The sequence below is a fragment of the Falco cherrug genome, chromosome 12 (assembly GCF_023634085.1).
Source record: "Falco cherrug isolate bFalChe1 chromosome 12, bFalChe1.pri, whole genome shotgun sequence".
NCBI classification, from domain to species: domain Eukaryota; kingdom Metazoa; phylum Chordata; class Aves; order Falconiformes; family Falconidae; genus Falco; species Falco cherrug.
The window spans coordinates 14,874,114-14,900,103 of record NC_073708.1 but is presented as its reverse complement, the minus strand read 5'-3'; the positions used below and the strand labels follow the sequence as shown (position 1 = coordinate 14,900,103).

The window sequence follows — 25,990 nt, the reverse complement described above, 5'->3', positions numbered from 1 at the left end:
ACAGATGTACAGTATTTCAAAATCACATTTCCAGGGAAAAAAGGTCCAGATGGATACCTCCAACGATGCAAACTAGATGCCACATTCAATAGACATATCTATTTCTACTTAGCATGATATGAAGCACTTTTAGACACTGTTTTGGTACTATATATGGTACATTACTCATTCTGAGAAATAGTTTGCAGAGTAGTTTACAAATGGAAGAAAACAGCTACTTGCACACACATTCATGATTCAAAGCCATCATTTAAGCAATGACACCCATCCATCACAAGTATGCCATGGTGCATGCTTTTTTGTAACAGTTCATTATATACAATGAGAGAATCTAAATATCCAACATGTTTATAGCACATCAGGCAGTCCTTCTAGCACATCAACCTGATGCTGATGTTGGACAAGCTCCTGATAGCACATCAACCATTCCATCATTCATTAATACCTCTCTGCAGCTTTCAGAAAAAGACAGATGATCTTTCCTTGGAGGCCAGTGCAGCTTCACTGTACTGATGGGTGCCCAATTTGACCTCTAAATCTTATGTGAGCATGTCTCAGTAAAAGAAGGACTAAGAACTGATTATCTTGTTTCCTTGACAGCACTAGAGAAAGCATTTAAGGAATAAAAAACTCCAACTATTGTATGTTTACATCAACTCATAATAGTAAAGCTGGTAAAAAATACTGTTTCATAGACTTCCGTTTGTTAATAAATTGCTACTATCAGTAGCAATTTGTTTTTCTTCTCAGCTGTTCACCTACAGATAGGCACGCTTGACAGTTAAGGACAGACCATTTCTATAATGCTATGAAATTTTACATAACCCCCCTACCACAACTACTACTGCCACCTCTCAAAAAATCCAGTATGTCCATTATCTAAAACTAGCAATAGACTGCAAGACAGCCATGCAGGTTTCATGTACATCCATGTAAGCATCTTTTCGTTTTGAGGTGCAGATAAAACATGCTTAGTCTGATCTGAATTACTGCAGTGTTCTTGTTAAAAACCACCATCTGTCAGAGATTATCCTATTTTACACAGAGAGAACATGCATTAATTATTAATCCTACTACTCACAGAAATGTACTCACACAAGATCAGGACTATCCATGGTGCGACAGGAGTATTAGTGTTCTTAGTAGGTAGTCTCTGGATGAAACTTGGGATTGATCCCTTGAGTACTTCCAACAAATGAGCTGCTTCAGGGCAGGTCACTGACCACATGGCAAGACATCATCACACAAGAAGCAACAGCTGAATTCCCAGGACCTGAATCTATTTCCATGAGCCAACATAAATAGTACATACAGTACAAACATTACATTTGTAGAGACAAGCACTGTGGCCCTATGCTGTGCATACACTCAAGCATGTGTTCAAATTTAAGCATAGGAATTTTGCTTCCTTTAAAATTAAATGCAAGACTAAGAGCTGTCTCAGCGTTGGCCAAAGTGCTTGGCACTTTGCTGAGCTTTCCACGTGTGCTGAGGGAGGGAATTCATAGCTGTAAAAGAACACACAGATGTGGCAGATGTAATTTATCCACAATGAGAACACGATGATAGGCAAAATAAGAAGATAAAGCAAGCTCTTCACAGGTCTTAGCGAGGGACAATGAAAAAAAATTGTTCTTCCCCAAGGAATTCCCTAATCGAGTATCATTTTCTAGGGAAGGTGATAAAGAACACATTTGTGCTCTAGGACAGTTTTGCTTATTTGGTATTGTTTGAGTGTACAATGCCACATATTGTCTTTAGTTAAAATTTCATTACCACTGAGCTTGTTTCCTTGGTTGGTGGCAAACTGACCAGTCAAAGAATTTTAGAAACAAACTTCTTGCAGGTTTTCATGTCACAATGAGGAAACTTAGAGAAAGACTATTGAGCAAAGTATTTTTTTTATTTTTTTATTTTTTTTAAAAAAAAAAGGGGGGGGGCAGGGGAGAGAAGACATTTACGCCATATAGAAGTAGCTGATACAAGACAGCAACTCATAGTTCTAGGATATATTTGGTGCCAGAAATTCTATCTTACTATGAAGAACAAAACTAAAAGTATATTCATGATTCCCCAAACAAGAAATAAGACATGTCAGAACGGAGAGAACTCCTCTGGATAAACAGAAAATATACTAATGTCCATAAATCTCAAAACTTTCATGTAGTTTCTATTTTTAAGGTAATCTCTTATGTTACAATATCCATACCTTTCTAGGCAAGGAAGAGGTTAAATATCTTTCTTTCTAAAAACAGAAAATGCTCCACTGAAAAGCTGCCTAAGCTGCCAAACATGGAGGGATAGTACTCCAGTTGGAACTCATTACAGAGACAACACAGGAGAGCTGATCCAGCTTTTTATTTACTGTAGAGGCAGAAATGACATGAACATCTTTCTGTGTAGACCTAGACAAATATGTTGGCCCTGAAGCCAAGGATCAGAACATTACCAACCCTGCCAAAATGAAATAGGTTATTTGTTTTTTTAATTTAGCCAGATTTGGCACTGATTTATGTGTTTCTCCCTGGAGAACCGGAACTGTTTATATTCTTCAGAGCACATATCATAATTGTTAATTTTCAGTGGCCCTGCATAAAGAAATAGTCCGTTTATTATTTTGTAACAAGACCACAGTTTTCAGTCTGGTAAGGAGAGACAATTTTGTGTAAAGCTATTTTAAGTCTCTTCCCGTAGGTGGAACTCTCAAGAGAAGAGGTTTTTTTCAAGTAAGATGTGTCCATGTCTCTAATGGTCAGTGACTGCAACAAACAGGAAGAGCCATCCAAGCCCCACGTTAAAAGTTCACCTTCCATCAAGTAAAACAACTAAGGACTCCTCCCATTCTCACATGGTTCATTTTTTCCCTGGATAAAATCACAGCATGAAGCACCAAGTGGTGACAATTGTAGAACACAAAAATATATAAAAATAAACAATTATCCTTTGATGTCCTGTCCACCAGCACTTCTAAAAAAGCAGTCTGCTCACCCTTGCACCACTATTCAAATACTGTGTACGCTCATCTGCATTTACAGTACATAATATAGCTCAGCTTATACTCCCAGATCAGGTTGGGCTGCCTCTGCCAGGAGTCATGAGAACCTGTCGAAGGACCTTCCCAGGGCTTTGCGTACAGACCTCAGTTCAGAGGTTCAAGTTTACTATGCAGCAGGAGAGCACCTCAGTTACTTTGTAGGTTTTGACAAAAAAGAGTATACTGGAGACAAAAAAACCGAAACAAAACCACCACAAAACAAGAATACAAAAGAGGACAAAACAACAAAACTATATGGTTAACACCAAAAAATACACACTTCCCTCCTGTCTCCCCATCAGGATATCTGAAACTGGTCATCCAGAGTGAGGGGGAAGAAATCCATCAAACTAACAAGCTCAGATAATTCTCTTACTTAGATATGTAGAAACAAATCTACCTTTCCTTGCTGTTTTAAAAAAAACATGTCACATGCAGCACAGAATTATTATTTGTCCAGTGAAGCTAAGAAACCATAAATAAATGGTACCAAAAGCAATACAATAATTAATGCTACCTATTTTGCAAGCAAATTATTCTTAATTATCACTAGGCATTTTTATGCAAGCAGTTTTGGAGATAAGTTTTACTTACATATTAATGAAAGAGTCCATCATACAGTTAAAGTTTAGATTCCTTTAAAAAAAAAATCCAACAACTTTTTTGTATCTACTTGTATTAAAATAACCTCTCACTACATAACAACTTGTTTGGGTCATCAGGTATACAAAAGACAACATTTGATTTTTATGGTCAACTTCAGCTTCTTGCTCATTACTGACAACAGCAGAAGCTCCCCACAGTCCCACAACCACCCACCCTGACCTTCCCACTTCTTCCAAAACCAGGACAATGAGCACCTCTGGCAGCTCTAAATTTTTATGACTTGCTTCCACAAAGCTGACTCCTAACAACAGCGTGCAAGGATTGCAGCAGGTTTTCCAGAAACTGTTAAAAAAGACCAAGCTGCTTCTTTCAAATTAAACTTGTAACTTAAATATTACTGCACTTAAGCAATAACGTGGCATTAGATATTGACTTAGGTCTTCAGTATCTGGAACCGATAAAAGTGGATGGTGACAGGAAGACAATTTTAAAGCAATTTTTAGAGCATTCCCACAAAACCTTGCTAACATCCATATTAACTAGCAACCTCCTTATACTGCAATACATGTATTTGTCAGCAAATCTCTAAAAAGAGCAATAACCATATGATAAACAGGAGTCATTCCATGAAGCCAGTCCATTAGTTACTGCACACTTTTCCACCATTATTCATCACATGGATAATAAATGAGCCAGAACACAAGGTCTATTTAGCTTGTAATTACTTTCCCTTAGATCGGGGGTCCTCAAACTTTTTAACCAGGGGGCCGGCGCGCGGATGCAGTGGCAGGCAGTCATCTGCGGCTGCTTGGTTTCCCCCCCCAGCCCCTGGCGGGGGGGGGGGAGGTGGGGGGGGTGGGAGGTTCTGTAAATAGCGGGGGCCGGACTGAGGACCCTGGGGGGCCGGATGTGGGCTGTAGTTTGAGGACCCCTGCCTTAGATCGTCAGTTACAGAAGTTTTATGGTACTGGTATATTCCATCAGTGCATAACCTGAGCAGGTTGTGTTGATCCAAGAAAAAAATTCAAGACAAGAAATAACCAGAACATTGCTTTTCTAGAGACAAACTTACAACAATCAAACTACTGAAAAATACCCCAACTATTCTTTTAAATGCTTCTCCTGCAGGTACAGCGATTCAGAAAGATCAGTGGGAGCTTCGTGGAGGTGACTTTCTTACCAATTTATGTATTTCCAATTAAAAGCATAGTACTTTGATGCAGGACAGCACACTGCTTTGTAATTTTCTGATTGCATAAGTGGTTTTCATTAGTTTTAAAGAAATAGCATCAGAAAACTGTTATTTCAAAAAACAAGGATAATATATGTGGGAGCACTGACACCCAGTATGGCTCTTACCTTTACATTCCATCATTGTTTGGATATTATTTCTACTCTTTCAGTACCTTCACTACAATTCTCTTTGTAACCTCAAAAAAACCCCAATATTCATGTAGCTCATTCATGCAGGGGAAAAAGGTACAACTGTTGTATATTCACAGAAATTTACAGCGTATCTCTGCAGCTCAAATCTTGGCGATGCAGTACAGATATGTGTCTTAGAAATGCTCACGGACATAGCTCCTTCAGAATGTTGTTCATATTCATTCCTTCACAAGTCAATTCTCACAGAAACAGGCTCATCAAGCTGTTCTGTATTTCTGTCGATGCAATATAACAAGAACTGGAGAAACAGATTCCATTTGCAAGCTATCTTGCAATTTAAAAAAAACACTTCAAATTAGTTAAAAATCATTTTTTCCAAAAGAGTACCTGGAAAATTATTATAACTAAAATGAGAAAACATTTTCTCAATTTCATTTTTTATATACTATCAAACATAAATTAATAATGCAAATTTAAGAAAAAAAATCAGAGGGTGTAATTCCATTAGGATTAATTGTCAATTAATTAAGTTTCACTAAATTCTAAAATAGAAAGGAAACTTTCCCATCACTGGAATTTTGTCCTTCAGGGAAATTTATCTTGCACTCACAATTTTGATAATAGTGAGCTATCATATGCATACAGATTTTCACTTGGTTATGGACTCACTTAATCAAGTTCCATTTGCTTATTCTTTTCATGCAATAGTAGCTATGATGTTTTTCTAAATGGGCTGTCTCAAGTTTTCCCTCTTTAGTATTTAAACATTTAAAGCTCTTGAATTCTCAGCAATTTTGGGAATGTGGTCATTAGCCACTTATCTAGAATATGAATTTTAAAAGGAGCTTCAGGTAGGCTATCCATACACATCTGCAAGTTGCACACCTAAGCTCTCTGTAGGAACTGTTGAAAATGCAAGTCTAAGGATGGAAAACAAATGAACAAAAAAACCCAAACAAACCAAAAACAAAACCCCATGGAGTCCACCTTTCTGAAATTATGTAATCTAACCTGCAGCCTGCAAAGCATACTCATTTCTGGTTTAAACAAAGTGACACAAGATGCACCTATGCCAGCTTCATCACATTATGTGACCTTCATGCCTTCTGCCATCATTAAACCTCAGTAGCTACTCTGGTTTTAGCAGGGTCCATTACTCCATCTTACATACTGGGAACAGCATCTTAACCTTGCTTCAGAAGTTCTTTCTTAACTATCAATATAAGAATATATAACTATATAATCAAACATCTCATTTTCTGTCCCTTCCACCAAATGGCCTCCACAAAATGGCAGCAAAGAAACCTGAAAATGTCCTTTAATAAAAACTAACTAACCCAAAGCTCCCTTTTAGAAGGAAGATTCGCCACCTTCATGCTGGAAATAATTGAAAAGTAATCCTTTGATTATTTTTCTGTTAAATTAGCATGCATTTGCAGATCCAGTTCCAGGTGATAATGGACAGTCTGCAAGGGATTTTAGTTTTTAGTCTCTTTAAGTCTCTTTTTCTTTTTCTTTTTTTTTTTGTGAAGACATAACCATATTTAGATTTCAATTCAAAGCACAGCTCTAGTTTATAGTACATAAAGATGTCTCTGAAGCACAAAGTACTGAATCAGAGAAAGGAAAGCACATCCCATCCTACAGTGGTGACATGAATTATTTGCATAGTTGCCACAAAAGTAATAATTACACTGTAACTCAATGGGAACAATGGTAATTTCACAGTAGCTCATGTTGTTGTTATCACCCTATATCCTGATAACTGTGAAATTAATTTGTGGCACCACTGTATGTGTCAGCTTTAAGCTGTTCCCTAGGTAACATTACGCTACCATAGAGAAGGAATGCTTGGCAGTAAAATGGGTAGCAGCAGACTGATTATACAGAAAGAATCTTCCCTCTACATACAAATAACTTGGCAATCAGAGAAGGTGATGAGAAAAAAAATCCTCCCCACTGCTTTTTCTTCCCCTTCTAAAAGATAATTAATAGAGTAATAGTATTAACTGACCGTTATCCATACACTGGAAGAATGCAAAGGTAAAACAAAATGAGCAAACTACCAGATACTATTTAGTGCCACTGACCCATTGTTCTCACTGCAGCCACTATGCAGCACAAAAATGCCGAATTTTTTTTCCTTCTTATAGTAATTTCCCATATTAACCATTAAATGGCAATTTTAAATATAAAGGCAAATATACAGCACCAAGACAAATTTAGGAGGGCTACAACAGTGTAGGTTATGCTTTCACAAATAATTCCCACTCCATCTGAAAGGCATAGTCCTTTCACCTCCTGAACACTCAACGTTTTTTTGCAATACTACTACTGCCAAAAAAGGAGTTCCACACTAAATATAAAAGATGACACTCTGCCACACAATGCATGGAAATGCTTACAAATTTATTGGCAAAAATTCAGTGTCACAATAATTGAGGGTCTGGAAAACATGAAATCATGGAATTTAAGGAGGGCACTTATTACTGATTGGTAACAATAAACAAAACACTGAGTTTAAACTTTCCAGTCATTCTGCTTGGTACAGCAGCAGGTATGAGGCTTTAGATTAAAGACAGATGCTATTCATTTTTAGGGAATTTGGATATTTCTTTCCCTTTTAATCCAGATCTGTTCACATAGCATTAGAAACTCATACGGTAATGCCTTGTTCTCTTGCTGTATATGTTTGTCTGTAAGGAAACAGGTGAAAAAAAAAATCACAGCATGTTACATATACAGACTCAGTGGTTCAGCTGAAGTTTTGTCACTGAAAAAAGCAGCAGCATCTCAGTGTCAGTGCTAGTCATCAAAGCAAACCAAGGTGTTGAGCAGATACTCTGATCCAGGATATCCAGGGACAAGTATGTTTTTTCGCTCTGTAGTTTTGATCTTTATCTCTGACTGATACTCCTTTTGTGATTGCTGTCCCCAAAACCCCTGACAGGTGACGTTCAAATGTGCATGTGTGGGCAGGGGTTTCCAATCCAAAACAGAGCCTTCAGAACTCTGAAAGCAGCTGTAGGAGCCTAAAGCCAGCTTGGAGAGTCCCAAATGTGTATTCTTCATTAAATATTGGCACATACTATGCCAAATTATGTCACTGTTGAGAGGAAAATTTTGACTGCCCTATACTCAATTATTCATTGGAAAAGCACTCTGATCATTACCACTATCAAGCCAGGAATTCAACCTATATCCTTTGCCAAATCAGGACGTACCCTCGTCCACTCAACACGCCCTATTCTTCCACTCCATGCTGAGTGATCCAATTCTGATGCACAAGGACCTTTAAATGCAGACAACATATACAACACACATTTGCAGTCAGCAAGCTCACTGTATTAATAACTGCACAGAGAATTTGGTGGTGCTTTTGATGCTGGTAGGAATTACTAAGGGATATCAGTACTGATTGATCCCCTTTTTCATTCCCATTAATAACTGTCTGCAGTTGTCTTCCCTTTGCCAGACCAGTGCAGAGCCTCAATGCTCAGCTAAGTCAGTGGTCGTTTTTTTCCCCAAACATCTGACACTACTTCTGCCTAAAGGAGCATGGGCAAGCCTGATTGCTGACTTTTTAACCCCTGTGCATCTCCTCTGTACTTTATTTTCTTTTAGACACTCTTCAGGTGTCAGTGCTGAAACAACTCCAAGCAGTTGGAACCAAACATGCCTCCTGGAATGACAAATGATGCCAGTGACAAACAACCTTCCATTTGCTGGATCATTGCAGCCAAAGGCACTCAGAAATGCTTCAAGAAATGTGTGTGTGTATGTAACGAAAGATCTTTGGAAAGCTTTAAACAGCAATTGCTGTTTTTACTGTAAGTCCAAACTTAATACCACAGAGAAAATTTCTGTCACCAAGAGGTGTCAGACACTTTTTAGACAGCTGATTGAAAAAATAAGTACGGGGGATAAGAAAAATGCCCAAGATAGGGAATTTTGCCTTTATAATCATTAAATTAAACCAGGTGCAGCACAGCTGGTATTTTTACCTTTGATAGCATTCAATAATCTGCTTGAAACTATCTGTGGTTCACAAAAAGAAATCCCAACATTGTTTCCAGCATGCACTGATAACCTCTGTAGCAAGACTGCTAATAAGACTGAAGATTAACCCCTTAATTGTGAATATCTGCTAATACTCCATAAGTGGTAGTTGTTCCTCATCACATCTGAAACATGCTGAGATATACCATGGAGCAGTTTATAAAGCTATTCCTATGCTATTTTAAGTGTATATATTTTGCTAAGGACTGTTCAAAAACTGTAAAGAACATTAATGTATCTTTAAAACGGTTGTGGTGGGTTGAGTGCCACAGCACAACAGAGATGTCTGTTGATTTGGGGAAAGGCTTTAGAGAGATGTGAAAATTAGTTGAAAATGAGACCAACTGCAAAAATTCTAAGCAATTCCTATCCAACCCCCCAGGTCTCAACAGTAGTCACTACCAAAAAAGATGCCTTGCTATCTCCAGTTTCTCCCAGCTGCCAAATTGCTGATACATGACTAGCTCTCTGGGCCTCAAAAAGGAAGGCAACAGTCTGTTGATATTATACGTATATTTTCATTTTAGATCTTGTTTTAGATATATTTTTCCTCAAAAAATAGGACTTTTTGGAGGAAAAATTTACATCATTTGACCAGATTAATAGAGTAGTTCTTTCTGATTTCATAAGATTCAACAGGTCTTGGAAAAAAGGCGTACACAAACCCTAACCATACAGAAATTATATTTGATTACTAAAACTACAATGCCATAAACAGCATCTACAGAGAAGCTTGTTCAAATATCTCTGGAATATCATAATGTCTCAAAATTGATTGCACTTCACACAGTGCAAAATCCTTACACTGAAATGACCTTGAATATATTTCATAAGACAATCGTCGTATACATTCAGTAAGTTATTAGCCAGCACATGAAGTCTTAGAATAACTTCCACTGCACTTCCAGCCAACTGTAAGTTTGACGCATTACCTTGGAAGAATGCCACATTTCCTGCTGTGCTAAACTTACTGAAACAAATAGGAAAGCAGCATTGCTGTGTTACATCCTTGCTTTACTATTGTGTAATTGGACCACACTACAGGAACAACACTTTATATTACAAACACTGAGTTACCATTATCAACTTGTGGCTTCACACTCTCAGCACAAAAGCAATGAATTCCTGTCTTACATCAAGAATTAAGTGAGTATGATAGAAGAGGAAATATTAAGAGAAGTTGCATTTCAAAGCTTTGTTTGCAGTTATAGTTTTAAGACAAAATAGATTTTATATGTTATGATATTGTTACACTAGCAAGCAGAAAAAAAACGTTTAGCAACTGCAAAAGCAAAAGATTACTCAAGCCTTTGCAATTTAGGGGTGAAGTCTTCACTCACCCAGCTTACCCAAGTAGAATAAAAGAATAAAAATTGATCACAGAAGCAGGGAGTACAGGGAGATAGTTTTACACTTACTGAAACACATCTAATGGAACTACGAAGGACAGCAAAAGATTTATGCTGTATGGTTCCTGCTGGTTAAATGGCTTCCTGTATTAGAAAAGGAAAATCAGGGATTTCATCTTCAGCTGGGTGAACAGTGGTCCTCTCCTGGGGTATTAACCAGCCTTTCCCCGTGCTTTTGGACGCAGAAGAACTTAGCCCTAGAATGACTACCTCTCTAACAGCAGAAAATGCCCTAGAATGACTGTATCTCTGTGTAGCCCACCAGTAGGGGGTCTCTACAGCAGAACAGTTGGCATTAAGACCTGACATAACCCTCCTTGAAATGCAGGTAGTCTTTATCTCAGCCTAGTTCTAACCTAGTCCTGTAGGCTTGAGCAGTTGACACGGACATCCACATCCCCGCAGCCGCTGCGTCACAGCTGCCAGTGCTGGCTGTCTTAGAGGCAGCACAGAAGTGCTCACCTGCCACGAGCAGGACTTGCAACTGCCCCCCTGCCCAGGCATGCGCTGCCCTGCTGGCTTTGCACAAATGTCAGCTGTGTCAGTGAGGATGACACAGAGGCACCCTACAGGTAGGCCATGACTACACATGTGGCTCTACAGAGCAGTTATTCAAGGTTGTCTATACCAACCCCAAAAAATAAGTTACACCAGACACTGGTAACACTGCAGCTGCATCTCAGTGCAGGCTGAAAGGCACATTCAAGAAATGGGGCTCCAGCTCCATTTTGGCTACTGCAGCCACATGGCTAGCGGTACTAAGGATTAAGCATGCAGTCCCAGCTCTCTTTAGTGGAAAACACTCTAGGGAGGCAGAATATCTCTTAAATGTACACCGAGTCCTATTTAAGCATTTTTAAACATCCCTGTATAGTTCTTTAATTAAAGCAAGAATAACTCCCACCCCAATCAATTATTTTATATAAGAAGAAATGTCAAGAGAATACATTCCAGGGCAGAAGAGGGTTAAGACCAGCCACAGTTGCCATGCAGGTGAATTTGCCATGGGAAGACTGAGGCATGGACACCGTGAGGCATAGCCCAACATCTAACTGCCAGCCATGAGCCATGCTAGACGCTGCAGGACCCTGAGAACAGGAACTGTCTTACACATGCTCGACTGCCTTCCCTGTTCACTAGAAAGAACACAGATAAGCAGGAAGAACCGCTCAGGAAACCCCTGTATGCTCAAACAGGTAGGAAAGAAAAAGAAAAAGAGCAGAAAATTGTTTTATGAATATATCTTTTTCTACAATGAAAATACTCCTCGAAGTGTAAGTCTTTTCTTGCTGCTTTTGTAATATTGTCAGATACATACAAAGCAAATGCTGGGTTAATACTAATTAAAACTGACAAATATGGAAAAATCTTCACTAGACAAAACAGCAGTAATAAAAGTATCAGTAGTATTACACAGTACCATTGAACACTACTATTGAATAGTAGCAATAAAACTAATAGTATTTACAAATATAGTAATATAATTACTTTATTAAATAAACATTAAATATAGTAACAGTAATCACTATTTTTTAAGTACAGTAAAATCAAATATATTAAAAACTATTGAAATAGTACTTAAAAAGTAGTAGTACTATTTAAAAATATTTTACAAAAACTTACCAGTTTTAAAAGATTATTGTATGGTAATGGTGTCGGACTGTAAATCAATGTCTTTTCTAAGTATTCTGATGGAAATCACATTATAATTCTATCCATTAAATTCTGTTCTACATGCACACCCATTATTAGAACTCATTTGAATGGGTCCAAATACTATGGTGATATTTAGAACTGTTGAGATTTTATTTTACAGAAGAAAATGTCTTTCTTTTTTTTCCTTTCTGAAAGAAAAAAAAAACAACTTTAAATTTTATATTGGACCAAGCCAGAACTAAATGCTCCAGATTGTCTGAACAAGCTAAACTGAAACGTATTGATAAACTCAATATATTAAGTCAGACTGAAACTTACTACAAATGCCTGGTCCACAAAGAATCTTGTCACTGCCAATATGCTCTGCACATTACAAAGCACAACCTAGACAAGCAGTACTGGGCATTCAAGACAGCAGGAGATGCTGATCAAGAATATTTAGTTTGTTCTTTGATTCTCCATGACACTTCTTATGTTTGTCTCACTCTGTAAGCAGCTTCCTTTGTACAAATTGTTGCCTGAAATCTTAACACTCCTCAGTCACAGGAGCACTAAAATTTAGCAGCCTTGACTTAGACGCTAGCAGTGAAAGTTTCTGGGTGGTATCCTGAAAGACCCAAAGTGGTCTAGGGTTCAACAGGCTGTCAACCAACTTTTCAACAGCAAGTTCTAATAGAATATTCTCCTATAAACGTCTGTGTTCCTTAGAAATTAGGATGGAAAATAGTTTCTGCAAAATTTTGTAGCTAGATAGCTAAATGTGTGGTACTGATGCTAGTTTATCTTCTTAACAACTGTTTTCTTGAAAAAAACCAATACAATTTAGAGTCTTATTTTCAATAAACAAGTTGATTCCATTGGAACATAAAACTTAAATAACTTTTTCTTGCTCTCCCAAATAGCTTCCAGTAAATAATCAGGATTTAAATTCAGCAGTCTACAGAGGAAGCGCAGATTAATTGCGATGGAAGTTAAATACCTTGGGGCACAGCTGGACCCACAGTTTAAGTCCCTGAAACGCCCCCACTCCAATATACAAAACATTTCTAGGAAAATGAATGTTAGCTCTTATATCCAGAAACACAACAGCCAGTATAATACAAAGTTAGGACTCTTGAGATGTAGCAAAAAAAGTAAGCATCATTACTAATATTCATCATAACCAAAAGGTTCTAAACACACCATAATCAGACAAGATAATGATGATCTGGCCACCATGAACATACAATGCAAAGACACAGACTACCCAATAAAGCTGTTTTGAATGAAGACTGTATTTTGTCCTCAATCCCCTAGCTTTGCTTTGTACTCTAAAGTCCAAGGAGAATGTACTCAGAGATGCCCATTGCAATAAAAAGCCCACCGACTTCAAAGGAAAGCGGGAAGAAAGATCACTTTTTGAGGCTTTACAGACATGTACTGTTGTCCTCAAAAGAAAAGCACAGATACATCTAAAATAGCCTTTGTAAAGTCAGAATCATTTATGACTGTACACAAAACAGAATTTACTGCAGGAAACAGGGGTTCTTGAATGTATGTGGTATGTTGTACTCTCAATAGACTGGCTACAGTGGAGATCAAATTAATGATTTGCAAATAAAACAGCATGAGCTTCGACAGCTTGAACTAAAATATCTAATTCCTTTGCCAAAGCTGTAACACACCCAGTTTCTGTGTATGTCCCAGAGTTTTGTTACGATATAAATGGTATAAGCCACCTTCTAACTAAACCATCCAAAGCCCTGGAACATAAAATCAAGTATCAACAATCTACCGAAACTCATGGCTCATGGCAAGACCACCAGAAAATTTCCTTCACTTATTTCTGAACTTTTTGTTTCCCCCAAAAGTTTTATTTAATGAACCAAAACCTTTTTCAAAGTGTATCAGCTCATGAAACTAAGGTATTCGCAAGCCAGGTAGTCCATATTGTATATATTGTCTCTAGCAATTCAGAGCCTTTTTTTCTTGATTGTTAATGGTAGCAAAGAAAAAAATTCAGAAATATTGTAAAGCCTTGCATTTTAAAAAGTAACAAAGGAGTAACCCATAGAGTGAATTCAAGATTCTGTAGTGCAATTTCTGCTCTAATGGTTTGCAGAGAAGTGGCTATTAGTCACTGAAAGGTACAATGCTGCACCCGCTGCATGCCATCTTTGGAGTCTTTGTGGTAAGCCATCTGCCACAGTGGTTTTCAAAATCTGTTTCACCACCAACATCAGACAATATCTCCTGCAGTCTGCTAAAAAGAAAAATTTTGACTGTTATCCAATTCTTTTCTTTAAATCATAAAACTAAAAAGTTCAAAAGCAAAACCAGGCTCCCCTCCCTTGAAGCGACAGAAAAGGTTTTGTTTTCTCCTCTCCCCCAGAAATATTTTTGGGGAACGGTACACATGAATACAGCAACAATGTGCTTATCATACATGGAACAGACCTGAAGCATCATTCAGTCACTGTCACACATACAAGAAACAGTATGAAAAATGTGCAAGATTTTACCAAAACTGTTCATTAAGAACTTGCCTAAAGCACACTTCGGCATAACAACACTTTTGTTCTAGATCCACGTATTGTTTATATACGCTAAAAAGCATAATTCAGTTCTCTGATGTAAAATAACTGCAAACCTGCATTGCCAATTGGAAACTCAAAAAAAAAAAAAATCAGCATCCTTTCACATCTGACAGTCATGAACACAATCAATGCACAACTGTAGGTTAGTTAAATTTGCATTTTTTAGTTTATGCTAGCTAGGTGACTAAAGGAACATTAAAAGGAAAACAATCTAACTTATCTTGATCCCCTCCCCTGTAATATCTAAAGAAACAAGCCTACCCTCTACGTGACTAACCAAAAACAAATTACAATTCATAAATTAAAAAACAGAAATTATATACAATATTTTGAATAATCTATGTGCAATGATCAGCCAAAATAAACTTGGAAACGTAATTCAGTATCAAAATTTATGGTCAAGGTACTATGAAGTTGAATAGAACAGAACAACCCATCTCACAGTCAAGCTCAAAACAAGACACTTTATAGTTTTCTTGATTTATACTTTAAAAATACATAAAGCAATGCAATTACATTCTAAAGTGAAGAAAATAAACATTATCACTAGTTCCACAAGATCTTCAGTGTGAGTTATATCTGTAACTTGAAAAAATGGAGTTGTCATATATCAGAACCTTCTTTTTTTAATTGCAAAATGAAATATGTAGTGCTTTAATTCTCCATGTAAATGATACAGAAAGACCATGCAAGTTCTGATAACTATCACAAAAATAGCTACATTAATGTCACAAGTTCCTATACATGTTTGCTGCTACAGCTCTGCACAGTGTCTGCCTGTAGACAGAAATTACTCCACCATGGCAAGGTCTAAGCAATGCATCCCAGGCTAGGCCCCCAGAGGGTGGCTAGTGGGTGACTCAGGAGTTAATTAGCCAACAAAGAGCAAGGTGAAGTTGCATGAACACAGAGCCTTGCTAATGCCACTAAACAGCTTCTAGCACCTAGGCAGCTTGTTCAGCTGTAGCTATCTTTATACAGGGCTGTCTTGCGCTGTGAAGATACATGGTCAATGTTTGGTCAATGCAAGTGATGTTGACAATCTGTTTGATTTGTAATGTACACTACAGATGATAGTGAAATTCTGATTTCAAAATGGTACTCAGACAAAATAAAACTAATTTCTATTAGCCACATAGGTCTTTAATACAGAAATACTACAAAAAGTTCTCAAGCGTTTCTAATATTCTGCATGTATTCCTATACAATACCAAATGTAACCGGAAACACAAGCATCCTGCTGCATCTGCTTATTCCCATATGCTATTAATCATATGGTAAATTTATAAAATCTTCAACATACATATCTAGAAAAAAAATTCTGAAGAGGAGCATGGTCTATTCTTAAATTCCACAGTTCTGTGCATTGTTTTGGTTTTAGTCTGAGAACAAATCTGCAGGTTTTTTGTTTTTTGGTTTTTTTTAAAAGAATATCTCTAAGACAAACATAACCTAAATAAAGGTCTAAATTAATAAGCCTATATATCAAAGTGGTTTACCTAATTAGTATGTCCTCTACGGTGGGTGTGGTGTTTGGTTGTGAGATACATCAGAACATGGGCTGGTGACCCAAGAAGGCACAGTGTCGTTGCACTTCAGAAGCAGCACAAAAAAATTTAACAATCAGTTTTGTCTCTCCTAAAAACATGCCCCAAGCAGCATTTAAATGATTGCACTGGAGAGAAATGTAAAGACAGAAGAAGGTGGAAGAGAAGTTTGAACTTACTCTCTCAGTCCCAAGTAAGTATACTAATCACAAGGCTAGTGGCTACTTCAGATCACTGGAATTCACTCCAAAGGCTTCCACCTCCCCAGAACATGAAGGATTTCTTTGAATAGATGATCTTTGAGACCTGGATCAAGAACCCAGAAGCAATTATCTTTACTCCTTCTCATTCACCATCCCTTTCAACTTGTACAAGATTGGTGCCATCTCTCAGAACAGCTTAAGAACAATACAGGAAAGCAGGCATACTTTTAACATGACATTTTTCATTGTTCTCATTTTCCTCGTATTTCATGCCTGCTAACTCTTCAGCTCCATGATGTGGCTTTTTAATTAGGAAAACCAAGTTGCCTGACTCAGAACCAGAATATGAACTTGTATTTGCCACACCTCAGGCCAGAGTCCTATCTAGTTGGTTACTAAATATCTTGTAGTTTGTGCTGCAGACTTGTTTTTGTTCACATTTTTAAATCCCTAACATTTCCTCCGAAAACTAATGAACACTGTGAAATTATGGAATTTCTTACAGTGCAATTTTCTTGGGTTTTGCCCATCCATAGAAACTATTTGTCAAATACATCTGACAGTCTAGACTATATTAAAAGAAGCTTGATTATTACTAACCCCAGCTTATACAGTTGTCAAGACAACAGTGAATATCATCATTAACAGAAACTGTTTCTATCAAACTGCAAATCACAGTTGAAGTCTCACTCCCATATTCACATTATCCAAAAGCCTATGCAAATATGTGAACGCAAAAGAAAATTCCAAAAGAACTTTGGTGTATTTTATACTGATCCAAACAGACAAGCAAACTTTCTCTCTCCTTGCCCATTTCAAAGCACAAAGAAACATGTTTAATTTTTTTTTTTACAAGAAGTCTATACAAAAATATTCAGCTTTAATTTTCACTTGCAAAGCTTTCACACATACTAACTCTGTCAATGTTCACAAGATAGACCATAAACATATTCACCTACAAGTAGGGCCCATTCATGTATTTAACATCTCACCAGTGTTACTGATTGCTCACTGCCATAAGCCACCATGGTGGCTTACCAACCTTGTTGATAAGTAAGTAATTGTAACACCAGATTCAGATGATAGCTTCATCTGTCTGGCAGCAGGTTCCTGAAATCTACACTAGACATAGGCCTGAAGTGTATTACTAGTATACTGTGCAAAAGCAATGTATCATCTATGGGAGCAGCTGATACTCCAAAGGGTTGGGCTGCCATTCAGAAGGACCTCCACAGGCTAGAGGAACAGGCCTACTGAAACCTCATCACGTTAGCAGGGAAGGGGAAAGGGGAAAGACAAGTTCTGCCCCTGGGGATGAGCACCCCCAGGAAGCAGTACATCTGGAAAGCAGTTTTGCAAAACGGCCCTAGGGGTCCTGGAGGATAAGCTGAACGTGAGACAGTCCTTGCAGCAGAGGCCAGTAACATCCTGGGCTGTGTTAGGTAGACCATCACCACCAGGGAGAAGATCCTTCTCCACTGCCCACCACTGGTGAGATACACCTGAAGTGCTGTGTCCTGTGCTGGTCTCCCCAGGATGAGACAGACAAGGACATCGCAGAGCAAGCCTACCAAAAGGCCACTGACACTGAGGCGGTTAAGGAACTGGAGCATCTGTCAAACGAGGAGAGGCTGAGAGAGCTGGGGACACTTAGCCTTGAACAGAGAAGCCTCAGGGAGACTTATCAAGATTATAAATACCTGATGGGAAGCAATAAAGACAGCAGAGCCAGACTCTTCTTACTGGTGCCCAGTAAAAGGGCAAGAAACGAGCAGAAGCTGAAATACAAGGAATTCCAGGGTGTTTTTTTTTTTTAAAAGGGGGCAGGGACGGGTGTAGTATTGTTGTTGGGTTTGGGTTTTTTTGTTGTTGGGTTTTTTTTTTTATTGTGAGGATGTATGCCCAGAGTTTGGGGAGTCTCCATCCTTAGAGATATACAAAACCTGGCTGGTCACAGCCCTGAGCAACCTGCTCTACTTGACCCTGCTCTGAGCAGAAAAGCTGGTCTACCTCAGTGATGTCCAAAGTGTAGTGTGCGTAAGACAATCCACTTGGATATGGGTAGAAAATATTTTTTGTATCATTAATAAAGTTTTTTAAAATTATGTAGAGTTTATTTTCATTTTACCTCATCCTTTTTTAATTTCTATACCTGTGTGTGTTTTATAACTCACTTAATACATGAGTACAGTAGCACATGTACATAATTTATAAAGAAATAAACATACACATATTGGGGGGCATGCTCAAAAGCATGTTTTGGTACACAGTCACTAGTCTGGAAACCTAGACCATACCCAACAGTCCCTTCCAATTTCACCTGTGATTCTCTCTCTTTATAACAACAGATACCTGTACAAATGAGTGAATGGATTCAGTAGAGAAAAAAAAATATCCCTTTCCGCCAGTTGATGTCTGTTGCTTTCTGAAATTTCTCCTTCACCTTGTTAAACCCAGTAAGTCCCTAAACCTTAACTTCTTCTAAATTGATAGTAATAATTGGGTTTGGATTCCTTCCACACATATAGAAGTTACTTCATCTTTCCGGGGGTATCCATTGTGGGGTTTTTTGTTTGTAAGACTCCTCAAGGCTACTTTACCGTACTTTCCCAGAGGAATGGTTACTGCAGCATTCCACATTCTGGTTTTGCCACCTATGAAAAGGCTATGAAAGTCAGCACAGTTAGCCAGGCCACTTCCTCCTCCGCAAATGCTTAGCCCTCGTAGCAGCCAAACCAGTTTATAAGCTCCTTTACATTTCTAGAAGAAGCTTTACAGAGGATCAGGATCCAGATGTTTTACAGTGATTATATATTAAGAACAAACTCAGCTCTGTTTAACAAAAGCTTAATGCTTTTACTTATGCAACCTGACATTATAGGTATATATCTATGCTATTTTTCTACCAAGTTACAACATAAAATACCAAATTAAATTATCATATACACATTCAAGGTATGTAAAGGAATAGTCTGTTCATATGTAAACCCCACATCAAAAAACTAATGTATTTTCATTTTTTACTTAAGCTTTGCAGTTGCATTAAAATATAATAAACCATTTAGAGTACATTAACAAAATAAGAAAAACATTAACTGAATTAAATGCTTTATGATTTTATGTGCAATCGTAAGTAAACCAAATTCTTACAATGCCACTCTTTATATGCTGAGTAATGGCAAACTACTATCAGTTCATTATCTCATTCAAGGTCTAAAATAATACATAAAGTAGAACTAAAGTTGATATGCTTTATGATCATTTATGATCATTTCAAAACCTTTCAGGAAGTTCATTTTGCATATATCTATATACATAAACAAGAAAGATTATTTTCATGTAATCCTTAATTTGAATACCATTCAGTTTCTGAAGAGCTGGAAAAAGAACAAGATCCTTCTTGGATATTAGTGTTTGTTTCTGCAGAGCACAGTTATATTCACAGACTAGTAATGTACTAAACCCCATATTAAACTGACCATTTTTCTCACAGATAAAGTTAAAACAAAAGGTCTTATTCCCAACAGGAGCACTGGGGAAAAATGTTCATTGTAACTCTCATCTGGCAAACCAGTAGTAGCACTCTGGGAAATCAGAGAGGATTTGGGCAGACTGCCCACTCAACTTAAGGCTCATCTGAGATTCACATATATCTGCTTAGCTATCCAACTAGGATTTTTCTGTTGTTGTTGTTTTCATGCCCACATGATTTTAGTGCCTTGTGTGCAACGTGTAACCCTCTTCACATGCTTCCCTTACCAGAAGCAGGCAGGTATCTCACAATACTGAGGCCAGCGAATCTATGTCCTCCCACACCTGGTCTGATGTCCACTACAGTTATGGGAAAGCAAAGTAAACTTTAATCTGTCAAAATGTATCATTTGAATTATATATTCTACAGATAATCTTAGGATCCAAATATAAAAATGCAGCCACCAAGGATACGGGGTGACTACATAGCAGTTGAAAGAACTGTACAGCCTAAAATAACAAGTGTCTTCCACACACACTCAGAAAAATACATACACCTACACGCATATACCTCTCTAAATTAACATTTTGCACCTTTCATGTGTTACTCAAGTATGTTGTAAAAACATACTACAGTCTTAATTTAGTAAGTATTGTCTTTACCTCCATAAAAACAACTAAGAAAAAAAATCAACCATATAATATTGACTGCAATTAAGAGAATTCCAGCACTGCACAGTATCTGTCACACTTCACAATCAATAACTATTTCTCTGAATGGCTTGTACACTAGCAGAAATAGCCAGGATACAAATTTATGAGATAGTAAAGTGCTTTTTACTGTATGCACAGCACAGAATCATGAGAATCTTCTACACAGTCCTTGTAACAGAAACATGACCTTTGAAATGCCAAGGCTCCCTTCACTAGCAAATGTTTATCACCAAAGAGCTGTCAACTCCCAAGTTTTTTTAAAGGATTAACGCTGCTGAGTCATGTATCACAAACCGCTGCAAACCTACCCATGGAAATTTTGTTACAGGACAGCAGCAACTTGAAATCCAATTTGCTGAAAATACAAAAAGTAGCTTCATATGCCAAAAGTTCCCCAAATCTTTATCTGAAATGACTTTCTATTTACTGGCACTACACAGAAGATATCTGTACACAGATGATCAACCACATAGGGAGAAAATCTTAAACGTATGAAGCAAAACAAGCAGAAAGTAAGAAATCACAATTAGAAAGGTGAATGTCATTATTTTTACACTTATTTGCAACACTAGTAGTTGAAATGTTCAGAAACAGAAGAATATAATTTGGAGGTAGTAAGAAAGGCTTCAAAAGAGGCAGGTTGCGTTTCAAGTCAGAATACCTTTACAAACATTTAATTCATAGCAGTGTACATGAGACAAGAGCATCATGAACATAGTCAGTCATGCAAATAAAGTCATTCACACATGTCCATAAATTTAAAGGGATTATGAACGCAATCAAAGCAAATGGGTGTAATTAGTTTCTCAAGAAGATTCTTGGTATTTTTTATTGTTGTTTTTACTTTTTACTATGTTAGCCCAAGTCTAAGAAGTTAACTCTGATATCAGGCAAGCGTAATGAAGCACTGTGTTTGCATCATTACATTTTACAATCCAACTTCCAAAACCTTTAAAAGTATAGGTTACTATAATTTTCTGATCCACAGATAATAGTATAATTAACATCTTCCTGATCACTCAGTGAGTTACTTTAGAAAACCTGTCTTTGATTGCACCACCTTTCAGCATAGTAATCATTCTTTTCCAGATACTATAGCTGGCAAGTTTCTTTGGAGTCCTGTACCCAGATACTCTACAGTGCAAGTAAGGGTGACAGAAGGTTCACGTACTGACTAATTTTAACCTCCACCAGTAAGGATTAAGTGCAATTATATGAGGATAGTAAGCAAAATATACATCTCTACAATATATGAAGGGCCAGATAGTTCCGTTACCAAAACAAAAATCATGTAAATCTGGTGATAAAATCAGAGTACACAGGAACTACATACATAAAAATCAAAACCAATTTAAAAGCAAGCAGGTTTGTTCAAACAGCGTTGCACAATTGCTTTAACACTTACAGAATTCAGATGAACAATATTTCCATTCACTCGGAGTTTAGTATAAATATAAAGCAAGGCACCCCTTAAGCATTTTAAATAACAAATTAAACATTTACGTTTTTTACTGTGCAGTCAGGCTTAACATTTATGCAGCTTCAAAACCAAAGTACAGCCTCAAGGGAAGCCTCTCCACTGACAAATTAATACCTTAGAGAATAGAGCTGAATGGTGGCAATGAACTCATTTGTTCCCCCAATAATGAAGAATGACTCTTTCTTTACCACATCTGTGACTGTTGCTATGGTGACCCAGACTTACCTCATTGCTTCTCGAAGTGCTCCTCGCTCACTAAGAGTCGTGTGCTTGATGTCATCAAAATTATTTTCTAGTTTCTCACAGTTCTGCAACAAATGAACAAATCCACATAAGGCTTTTAAAAAGTATATTGACTATGTATTAACATTATTCAACATCATGCAAACAAAACCGATTTATATTACGTAACCTCAAATTATGCATTCTGTTTTAATTACACAGGAGTCATTAAAAAGACATTGAGAACACAGAAACAAAGTAAACATGAATCTTATTATATGGTTGTCATGGAAATCATCTTATAAATGTTCCATAATGAAATGTATAGAATTTTTATTTTTTCTTTTTTGAAAAAAAAAAAAAAAAAAAGAAAAAAGATACTAATTTTTCCTTATCAGTATCCAAGACTACAAAGCTGCTATATACGCACAGATGAGAACAGAAACCTAAACATGCATTTTACAATTATAACAAAAAGTTATAAATTCTGTCCCAATGAAACAGGAACAAACCAACATATTTAATTAATATTTAATTTTTAAAACATAACAAAACCTGAAAAAATTAATTGCTTATAGACAACTCAACCACTTCATGTTTTTTCAAGATTAGAGCTCACCAGTATTTCTAACAGTAATACGAAGCCAACAATTTTGTGTCAATAACTGAAATAAAACTGTGCTATATTCTGTTAATTATTATTAAATGCGTGAATGGTTCCATTACTCCAGAGTGCTGATGCTTTTCTTCTGCTCCCATAATGGCAGTAAAATTGATTCAGAAGATGCTGGGAAGTACAGAAATTTGTATCTGTGCAAAGTTTGAGTGAAATACCAGCAAACAAGAATTCTCTGATACTCTCATCATCTGCGTCATTCGTAGGATTTTTATATTCTCTTGAGGCTTCGTCAATACAGGAGGCTTTTAGGTTATCCCTATTCTCTTGAGGCACCTTTCTCCAATACCAGAACTTACCTCTGGGAGGCATAATTTTGCCGTATGGGTGTAAAAGAAACAAATTGCAAGCCTAACAGTTACTAACAACCTTGAAGGCAGGATTGTCAGGCTTTTTACGCAGTAGCTTTAAAGAAAATATGTCCACTATTATTTGTGCCTATTGCTTTGACAGTTTTTAATATCTGAATTAATTTCCAAGTCCACATCTTTAAAGATAGCTATAATAAATACAATAAAAGTTACCTATAGTTCTTTCTTTTGTGCATTGATTCTTTATTTTCATAATCACATTCAATTTGTGGCTACAAAAGCATTACTGGAAAGGAAATAATTAGATATTTGTAAATGACCTAACAAGATATTTGTTTGTTCAATTAACACTTAAACTATCATTATTTTTAAATCAAATTATAGACTTCTTAATGCAACATTTTAATAATTTAAAATACATTTCTGAGCAGGAGAAATGAACAAAGCTGCATTTGGAACTTTTGCCATCTTTTCTCTCCTTCATAGAAAGTGATGCTTGTCTTAAGTATGAGTAGCAAATCTTACCCCATGGCTAACTGATGTTTTTACTTTGTTTATATTACAACCAACTGTCCTTTGCATGGCAAAATCCTACTCAAAAACTCAAAGTGATTACATGAGAAAGACAGGGAAGCTCTGCAATGAAGTATTCCATTATTTAGATCAGCATACATTGACCTTCAGCTCAAAGCACATACAGGCAGGTCAGTCATTTAAAATCCACAAAGGAAACCCAAATCGACAATACTAATTAATAAAAAATTCCCGATTCATCAGTAGCAAACCAAAAGTATCTGTGCAAGTAAAAAAAATCAAGCCTCCCATCCTCCAGGAAAACAGAGCATTTGGAATACTGCTCCAAGCACTAAAAGAGTTTTAACTGTTTTAACAGTCCCGTGCCACCAGCATCTCAGGACAGGTTCAGAAAATCTGGGCATCACACAGTTCATTTCTCTTAACCTCGTGTTATAAAGCATGTAGAAACAACAGAGGAGCCAAAGCATACAAAGTTTTTTATCAAACACAACTAAATCTTGTCTATATCGTACAAGCTAAAATAACTGATGCTCTCCATGTAGAAAATGCCAGAAAGAGTAAGTTCAACTGGTATTTCTTCCTTGTCTATATAGACCATGCTGTGTTAGTCAGCTGAAGGGCAAAAAAGGTGGCCCATATATAAAGAAAATGCTGTGATCATGTAGCCTTACATACAGAAATATTCCATCTCAACTCTAAACCCAATGTGAAAATGGATAACCCAGCACAAAAAAACCTGAACTTATTTCATAAACTCAAATACCAGATGTTGTACCAATTCATTTGGCAAGAAGATGAGCTTGCTTCTACCATTTCTGAGAATTGTTGCTGGACAGTATTTTTCTCAGCTACTTTCAGCCTAACAACTCTCATCCATGGTACAGCAGCTGGAGAGCAAAGAACTTCACCATTAGGAAAAAATTAAATAAAAACTGAGCCAGATGCAAACTCCAGAAGGAAAATGACCTCATAACACTATGTCATCAGTTACTGCATACATACTGAACAGGACAGTAAGCAAATACTGATCATACCCACTACTTTCCAGTTAGAGCTGCAATCATTCAAAACTGTATGGTGGGTCCTCTGAAGAAAAGAGAACAGGATGTCTGAAATACCAAATATATAGCATAGCTACAAGTGTATAGATGTCACTTCATGAGTCCGAGTATGAGCTCACACGCTACACTTCTACATCATCTGAAAGGGTATCAGTTTATACAATATGAATGAAATTGTGAGCATGGGAATACGCTGAAAAATATGTCTGGGAAATGATGAAACTTTGGTAATTTGTGACCAGGGTGAGCTTTACATTCTTAAGTATTAAATAAGTAGCAAAAATTGAGCTGATTCTATTATCCATGCTACCAAATAAATTAATATCTGTAAGCATCTTCACAGGGCAGTATGTTTGGCCCATAACACTTCACACATTTAAGTACAATAAGCAATTAAACTCCAAGGTGTTTCATTTTGAGCAACAGCTAAAGTAAAAAAATCAAAACACGAGCAATGAAAAAACTTGAGTTTGGTGGCTTACTGCCAAGTGATTTTATCTGCGTATAAAGTCTAGAAGTTTTAACTCTATAATTCAATAATTATGTAGTACACTGTATGTTATTGCTATTGATAGATCTATAGCGCTGTATGATATTAAACTAAATATCAACTTTGAGAAGTTCAGGAGGAAAAATAACTACAGACATATTATTAAGGACATGGTCATCATAAGTCAAATTACCATTGCATGTGAAAAAGCCACAAAAGTCTAAATAACTGCTTCTTAAAGAATTCTAGAATAAATATTTTGAGGTTTTTAAATGAATGAAAAAGCAAGACCATCAGGAAGAGATTTTATATATATAAAAATAAATGGCTTAGTTATTATATGAGATCTTAACTAAAACTAGTTTAAAATGGAGCTGTAGACCAGATATCCACAAATATCTGTGGCATCACACACAGCATACTGGTGGAACACCTAATCAGAAATGAGAAAGATGAATGATGAATGTATGAATGTGAGGAAGAAGGAAGATTAATGAACAAACTGAAAAGCTTTTCCTCCCATAGCCACAAAAATATGATTTTTTTTTTTCC

At 36.9% G+C, this 25,990-nt stretch overlaps 1 protein-coding gene across 1 annotated transcript in view; it reads right to left on the bottom strand.

The window, feature by feature from the left end:
• Positions 1-25,990, bottom strand: part of DPYD (dihydropyrimidine dehydrogenase) — a 366,956-nt gene that overhangs the window by 297,760 nt on the left and 43,206 nt on the right. The window contains exon 3 of the mRNA XM_055724875.1: positions 22,367-22,449. Coding sequence (XP_055580850.1) covers positions 22,367-22,449 — 83 coding nt within the window. The remainder of the gene's footprint in view (positions 1-22,366; positions 22,450-25,990) is intronic.